Source organism: Acipenser ruthenus, chromosome 27, assembly GCF_902713425.1.
Source record: "Acipenser ruthenus chromosome 27, fAciRut3.2 maternal haplotype, whole genome shotgun sequence".
Lineage (NCBI taxonomy): Eukaryota > Metazoa > Chordata > Actinopteri > Acipenseriformes > Acipenseridae > Acipenser > Acipenser ruthenus.
This window is the reverse complement of record NC_081215.1, coordinates 21,882,990-21,890,747: the sequence shown is the minus strand read 5'-3', so window position 1 is coordinate 21,890,747 and position 7,758 is coordinate 21,882,990. Positions and strand designations below refer to the sequence as shown.

At 37.3% G+C, this 7,758-nt stretch overlaps 3 protein-coding genes across 19 annotated transcripts in view; 2 read left to right on the top strand and 1 right to left on the bottom strand.

The window, feature by feature from the left end:
• LOC117432384 (liprin-beta-2-like) overlaps positions 1–468 on the top strand; it is a 60,040-nt gene extending 59,572 nt beyond the window's left edge. For all 17 annotated transcript variants that reach the window (XM_059001737.1, XM_059001740.1, XM_059001738.1 and 14 more), the window contains one exon: positions 330–468. In XM_059001737.1, the coding sequence (XP_058857720.1) occupies positions 330–353 (24 nt within the window). In that variant the 3' untranslated portion in view covers positions 354–468. The remainder of the gene's footprint in view (positions 1–329) is intronic.
• Positions 402–2,092, top strand: rep15 (RAB15 effector protein). Its single transcript, XM_034054260.3, has one exon. The coding sequence runs from the start codon at positions 402–404 to the stop codon at positions 1,125–1,127; it is 726 nt and encodes a 241-aa protein (XP_033910151.1). The 3' UTR covers positions 1,128–2,092.
• On the bottom strand, positions 2,093–7,341 carry LOC117432386 (NADH-cytochrome b5 reductase 2). Its single transcript, XM_034054259.3, has 9 exons — positions 7,131–7,341; positions 5,899–6,057; positions 5,391–5,463; positions 4,903–5,009; positions 4,639–4,768; positions 3,816–3,899; positions 3,607–3,692; positions 3,353–3,452; positions 2,093–2,419 (listed from the first exon to the last, which is right to left on the bottom strand). Exons 1-9 carry the CDS (start codon positions 7,143–7,145, stop codon positions 2,247–2,249), a joined length of 927 nt encoding a protein of 308 aa, XP_033910150.1. The 5' UTR covers positions 7,146–7,341; the 3' UTR covers positions 2,093–2,246.
• Positions 7,342–7,758: the final 417 nt, after the last annotated feature.

Genomic DNA, 7,758 nt, shown 5'->3' with positions numbered 1-7,758 from the left:
TTTCATGTCTGGCATTGAAAATAAATAATTGACAAATATCTATATATATATATATATATATATATATATATATATATATATATATATATATATATATATATATATAAATATACATCATGCATGGTGTAAGAGTGTCTTACCTTGAACACCTTTTGTCACACTTTTGTACTATAAGAGACAACTGTAAATGAATATAAAAAGGTTTTGGGCAGGGCACATCTGAGGACATGTCAGGAATGCACTTGTGGGATGCATCTTATGGATTTCAGATGCAGATTTCACAAAACACACAACGTTAACATTTGACCATTGCTTCTTTTTCATTCCAGCATATAAAGGAGACTTCACTGTAACTTGATTTCTCTTTAGTCAGCAAACACTTGGGACAAAGTGACTCAAAAATGCAGTCCAAAAACATCTTTGGTGACTTCAAAGACATCTTAAAGAAGGCTGACAAAACTGATTTCACACAGCTTTACTGTGAATGTGTCAAACATGCGTCACACAGAACCAAGGAGTACCTTGCCTTCAAAGATCCAGAAAACACATTTCACCCCAGCCCCACGGTCCTCAGTGACATTTTTCAAATGGCCTACATTACCCGCAGTGTACAGCTTCAGCTTACAAGACACCTCAACTGCACCACAATGACCAAGGAGCAGGTGATTCTGCTGGGGACAGACTGGGTATGGGCAGTCTTATATTTCCCAACCAAGAACCCCAAGCTTCAGATAGCAGTGCAAGTCTTTCACCAGACCGAGGAAGAGAATTGCGTCCCTAGCAACCAAACTCAGATGCTGACAGAGAGTATGGAAATAGCCACTCTAGAATCTTCTGATAAAACCAAGCAAGAGAAGATGATTGCCTTCTGCTCCTCTGTTGGCAGGGACTGTTACGCTCTTTTCCTCTTCTTCGGTCTTCCAAAGGACCCGACTAACATCTACGGAGTCCTCAGCAACAACTTCCAGGCGGCGTTTGGGAAAGGTGCTAAAATTGACAGGGCCTTCATCGAAAACTTTTTCAAAGGGTCAATAAGCTATAGCACTCCAGGAAAGATGATGCAAAGCATTCTTAATAACGGAAAGGAACATGAAGAGCCATTAACTATGCTTGTCAAGTTTACTTAGATCCCTGAACCTGATACCGAAGTGTGGACTTATTTAAATACAAGTAAATGACAAAACACCTAATGATTTATGTCACTAAAATATCCTAGTCTAATGGGTTGGGACATCATTTGGTTATGGTTTCCAATTAGATTGCATTTTTGCCACATTATGCGTTAGATTGTTATTGATTAATAGTGAGGCATGAAATGGAAATTAAGAGTATTAATAATGCTTTTTTCTCTCTCAGCTTTTAACAGAACATTCCATCTTTGGAGTAAATACTACAGTGTTACACTGTACTGGTGTCTCTGTTGAATCAGGCAGCATAGTTCATGAGATTGCTCTCAAACAAATCAAATAAGAAAATAAAATAATATATAGTGTTACTCACTTAAATGTTCTTAATCATTTAGTTTTGGGGTCCTATATTATAGCGAGCACCACACTTGCAGGTTATATACCTATAGGTTTAAAGCAGTGGCTTCAAACTTTCTAAAAGATGATTATGTGTTTTACAAGAAAAATAACGATTGCAGAAGTGATAAAGAATTATAAAGAACACACAAATAGATGCAAAGAAGGAATCGGAGGTGAAGAACACTTACAGCATATGCTGTTTATCTTAAGTGCAAAGTGTCTCTGAAATCCTGCTGCATTTCTTAAAACAAACTTGCTCAACTAAATAATTGACTGACAGGGGACATAACATCGGGTTCCCAGACTGTTTTTGGAACTCAGATCAATGATGTGCCTTGTTACTGGGTAAATTTATTATTGTTGTTCAACAGCTTGTCCAATAAAACAGCAGAAATCATCTTTACAAATGTCTTGCTGTAACATTTTTAATGCATTTGTTTCATGTAAGCTTTAAGTGGTATGCGTGTTTCTAATATTAATACATCTTTGGTTTGTATCTGTTTTCTGTCTTGTTAATGATTTGTACTGGGAAAGATTAATATCAACATTAAAAGTAATGAAAAGAATATTTTTGGTTTCTTTTTTATTGCGATGTATCCTTGCATTAAAAAATATAGTAAACACTAGGATAAAAAAGCCAAGCAGACTTTCCAGTGTAAATGTTTACTTGCTCTCAATAAAACACACTTCAGTAAGTAAAAGCTTGGCTCCACATCTGTGTTAATAAGCAAAACAGGTCTCCTGCTTGTAACCCAGTTTGCCAAGGTTGGGTTGGCATGCAAATTGAATCATGGGAGGAGGGCCGCACATGAGGATGAGGACATCGTCTGCTGGAGGCGGCATGTGATCTTTGATCATATCTGCGTTAATGAAACCAGAGCTGTACTTCCAACCTGCAGACAGGAAAACACAAGAATCAGCTGTCAGGCCTGAAGCTCTCTGATGACCTCAAATAGATGCCTGTAGCTTTTATCTAAGTGTAACAACCGCTCTGAAAACCAACAAAGGAAAATAGGTAATCAGAGTAGATCTCTTTAAGAACAGCCAATAAATAGGCCAGATTAGCCAGCTAACTTTCAGCGTTAATCTTTTTTTTTTAATTTAGTTGTCGCTGATGGTTTTTTTACCCCGGTTTTCTCCCCAATTATTATTTGTATCCCGGTTCTCCACTGCAACCCCCTGGCGACTTGGGAAACGGAGGCTGAAACACGTGTCCCCCGAAACGTGCTCCTGCGAATCCGTCATTTTTCACACTGTGGACCCACCAGACATATAGTGCCGGAATACAACACAGATCTGAACGGCTCCACTGCAGACCCGCAGGCGCCCTATCAGCTACAGGGGTCGCTGGTGCGTGGTGAACAGTGGATTGCCCTGTCGGGCGACGCTCGGCCAATTGTGTGCCCCCTAGGAACCGCCAGTCACGGTCAGCAATGACATAGCCTGGATTCAAACCAGCGATCTCCAGGCTATAAGGCGCACTCTACGTGGAGCGCCTTTACTGGATGCGCCACTCGGGAGTCCCTTCAGCGCTATTCTTGACGAAGGCTATGTCAATTTCATTCAACAGCCAAAAAGAGACCTTAAAAGTATAACATGATTCATTTTAGGGTTGCATCTCTTATTTAAATCAAAATATGTTTCGCCCTGAGACCGGCATTAATTTAAACAAAAGATCACTCAACCTACCCCTGTTCCATGTCCAGAAACAGGATGTGTTTAAAAAAAAAAACAGCTGCCAAAGCTTTATTAGATCAGGACTGAAGTGCACTAGCTTGTACTAGTTTGTTTGTTTGATATCAGGGGAAAAAAAGGCATTTCCTTACCCTGTGGTGGCTTGTCCAGAGTATACCACAGTTTAAACTGTTCAGGGTGCTTCTCAGCGACTTCTTCCAACTCTGCTCTTAAAAGGATGTCCTTCTCAGTCTAAATGGCAGGAGGATTTTATTAATACTGTATTTAACAAAGTTGTTTCCCTAATCATATACATCTGGTGTAAGTACAATTGTGTAGTTAATGTAGTTTTAAGTGTATCCACTTTTGTTTCTTACAAAACTGTTTTTTAGAAATAGGGTCTAACCTGATTAGCAAAAATGAGGTAGCACTTTGTGTCATCTCTGGGGTCTGCTGTTATGTGACGAATCAACTGCAGCATTGGAGTGATGCCTACATGAACGATACAAACACAACTGAACACCTGAAAGCACCGAAATCTGTTCTGTATGCAAAGTTCATTCTTTCATGTTATCTGCTGTATGAAGTGAGCGCTCACTTCCAAGTCATTCTCACCTGTCCCTCCAGCTACCATTCCAACATGCTTGACAGATCTCTTTGAGGCTTCTGATTTTTTGTCTGGCCGGATTGCAAAATTACCTACAAAAAAGACAGCGTTATCTTAGTATTGCATACAACACAAAAGAAAAGCATTTTCTTGTAAAAGGTTGCCACCTACAGGCTAAAAATAGAATTGCAGTACCAAATATAACAATACAGGTTTAAATCTAACTTCAGCACAAATGCAGCTAATAAATATTTTAAATAGGATTGTTATACACGACTACAGTGCCTAATTTGTATAAAACATAAAGACACATCAAAACATATTTATTGTTTTGTGGTCTTTGTGGTATTCAGTCTCTGAGATAACAAGAATCTAATGTTCCCTTTGGCATATGAACTAATGATGTCATCCTGGAGCTGACCACAGCCATCTGGATTCAGTGCAATTTGAGTGCTACTTCCAGCAATCAAATTAGAAATGACCATTTAAATCACGGGACACTTATTCGGGTGGTGGAAGCAGATAAAGTTATGAAGTAATAAGGTACAACAAGACACTGCCACACTCAGAGTAGAATAGTGTAAAACACAAGTAAATAACACAAAAGTAGATGCAGCCATCTATATTTTTTTAATTATTATTTTTTTAATCTATACTGTACGTTTATTGTTCTTAATTTTTAACAGAACTGCTACAGCAGTTCACTTACTATGATGATCAGTTTACATCTACTAACAGAGGGGTTTTTACTTTTAAGGCGTACAATCAATGGTTGAGAATACAGGCATACTAAATGTTTGTTGCCCTAAAATGAATGGCAAGTGGTCATACCTTTCCCTTTATAAACAAGCAGTCCATTCGGCCCCCTGAAATCTATGGTATCACCAATCTTCATGTTATTCAGATATTGAGACATTTTGCCACCTTCAGGGTAATTTGGGTGAGTGTTTTTGTAGTAAACCTGTAAAAGAATTGTGCTGTCTTTAGTTTCTGTGCATTAATGACATACAGTCAAACACTCAATTACAAAATGTTTGGTAGTACAAAAAGAAAATGACACAAGGTATATAGATATATTAAAAAATAAAATGTTACCTTTACAACTAAATCCACAAAGCCTGTGTCGTCATCACTGGAGACGGGAGTGTAGGCACGGACTACAAGATTACCATTCACTTTAGCAGACAAGTACACATGCTGACCTACAGAATACCAATAGAATACCAATATATTTTAAAGGACTACTAACCCTTAGCATGATAAAATATGAACATGACTAGTTTCTGGATGTACTGTAGCAGAGCAATGGTTGTTATGGTAACATTGTGGAAATTTCCTTCAAAGGATGTAATTCGTGATAAATAGCTACCCCGCCGTTTCTTCTCAGATTCATTTGATAGGCATTGAGGCTCTCTGGTTTGCAGTTACATCAAAAACTAAGAGAATTACATGAAGAGGACTTCCATAAGAAATTTTACAGTATACATTTCCCCCCCAAATTCTGTTCAACAAACCTATAATTTGCAATGCTTTCTCGGTTGTTTTCTCCAGTAGCATGCAAGAATAACAAAATGCATGCTTACCTATGGGGAGGCCAAGAATGTGCTTTGAAGAAGGAAGACCAAATCTGAACTTTTTAGTATCATGGCTAATGTCCTGTTAAGATACCATGGTGTATAGGTGTTAGAATCAACCTTGCAGCTTTAGATGGCTGTTACATAGATTTATAATCTTCATGCTTGCATTCAATAAGAGTAGAATTGTAAAGAGATACATTTAAAAGAAGACTTGGCATTACTACTATTTAATTCACACAGATGTTTTGGTACTACTGTATAGCAAATTAACTTTATACAATATTATTCTATAGGACCGTTAACATATCATTCATTTCTATATTATAAGTCTCAAACTCATGCACATACTTTTCTCAAATATGTATTCATTATGAGTAGGCCCATGCTCAAGCAGCAGGAAATAATGAAAGTATTTCTCAGCACATGTCAGTACTGCCAGTATTAGTATAACAGTGCATGCTATGGTAATACAATGTTTCACATTCAATGTATTGTAGTTGGTACAGGATCTTACCTTTCTCTCTATTAAAGGTAATGCATATTTTGTACTGGAGTCCTGTAAGGTTGTAGGGGACTTTTTGATTTTCTGTAAATCTTCTGAACCCGCAGATTTGAATAACAGGAAGAGTACAGTCACTGCAACTACTGACACTCCAATAAACACTGAGTAATCCTGAGAAGAGAGGAAATGGTGAGTGAGATGCGATATAAAGATTAGATATAAAATGTGCTGTATTCAGTACTTCGTGTAATGTAAGCAGTACTGGGCGGAAAGGAAAAGCAAAGTAACTTTGACAATGTTGTTGTTTTAATAGTATAGAGTTAATCTGACAGTTTGGATTGATTTCTTCTGTACTTACTGTCAAGATAAGCCATGATCTTCTACAGTACATAAGATGGTGGTTAGGCTTTTGGTTTGAGTCTAAATGATGTCTTTCAAATCAGTGTTTCGGTGAAAAAGCACATTTGGAATCTGCTTTTCAATATCAATGCATTTACACTCAGTGAAGTGCTGTATACTGGGTCTGCATGTTACAGAATTACAATGGGAGTCAGTTCATCACCCCACTGGAGAGCCAATCAAATCGTTTAGTGTCCTCTGCTGTTCTGAGCCAGCGTGGGGTTATTATGCTGGCGTGACTGAAGACTTTCTTCTCTGTTGGAGCTGTAGGGTGAAAATGTTTTCCAAACTGTTGTTGTTTATTTGTTAGTTTTATAGGCCGGCGAATGTGCTTTCAATAAAAGAAGTAACCTCTGATGTTTCTGAGACAAAAAAAAAATGCAAACACCTCACACAATAACTAAACCCCTACGGTAGAAGCAAACGTTTGCATGGTATATCTCCGCCCGTCGCCTAATGCCATCTCTTCAAATTCAAGTATATATATTTAAATTAGTGTATCGCTCTTTGTAAATACTATATTTATACTAAGTATGTATACTATTACGGTTTTCTAATTCTGTTTTAAATTAGAAACGGGTAAAAGTAAACGAATGTTGTAATTCCAAATATATAAAAAAGAGAAGAAAAAAAAAACCACCTCTTAACAGCTACATTTTTGGAAGGTTATTAAATTAACGCAGCACGGCAGGTTCAGCCAGGATTGCTCCTTGGATTTACCGCCGAGCTGCAGGTATTTTATTTGCTGTGGATACAGAACATTTCAGCATAAATGCAATCTGTAAAATTAGCAACACTATATAAACTAATAGTTATTCAATGTTAACCAAAAGGTCCAAACTTACCAGGATCTGCTCCATTCTGTCTGTCCCGGTTCGTCTGTGGCACACTGCTCAGAGTCCAACTCTCCGTTTACTCAGTGTACCGCCACAGGCAGTGAACTTTCACCATTTCAAGGTTGTGATAACAGAAACGTGACAACGGAGAGAGACTACATGGTTGCAGTTTCTCAATTGATGATAGCCGCCCCCAGTGTTTTATAGCTGCATTAAAATGTCGACTCAATAAAGAAAGTACGGATTTTTGTTTACGACTGTAAGTCTGCTAGGAAATAAATACATAAATAAATAAATAAATAAATAAATAAATAAATAAGTAAGTAAATAAATAATAATAATAATAATGTATCCGACGTCCGACCTACTGCAAGTCAATAGATTTAAACTCTTGTTGTTGCTGGTGCTACTCCACTTACATTCCAGTTACCCAGCCGGTTCACTCCCTCTTACTTTCTCTGTACAAAGGAATGTTTAGAGCTGAATATATGTTTTAAAGAGTGCATCTTCACAAACGATATTGCCTGCTCAAAGTTTTACTATGTTTCAAGAAAGAATAAACGGACTATGGTATTGTTCAATAATAATAATAATAATAATAATAATAATAATAATAATAATAATAATAATAATAACA

Coding starts and splice junctions, on each gene's coding strand:
- rep15 (XM_034054260.3), top strand. CDS start 402: ATGCAGTCCAAAAACATCTTTGGTGACTTCAAAGACATCTTAAAGAAG.
- LOC117432386 (XM_034054259.3), bottom strand. Junction 3,453..3,606: donor ACCTCATTTTTGCTAATCAG/GTTAGACCCTAT, acceptor CCTGCCATTTAG/ACTGAGAAGGACATCCTTTT. Junction 2,420..3,352: donor TCTGGACAAGCCACCACAGG/GTAAGGAAATGC, acceptor TCCTGTCTGCAG/GTTGGAAGTACAGCTCTGGT.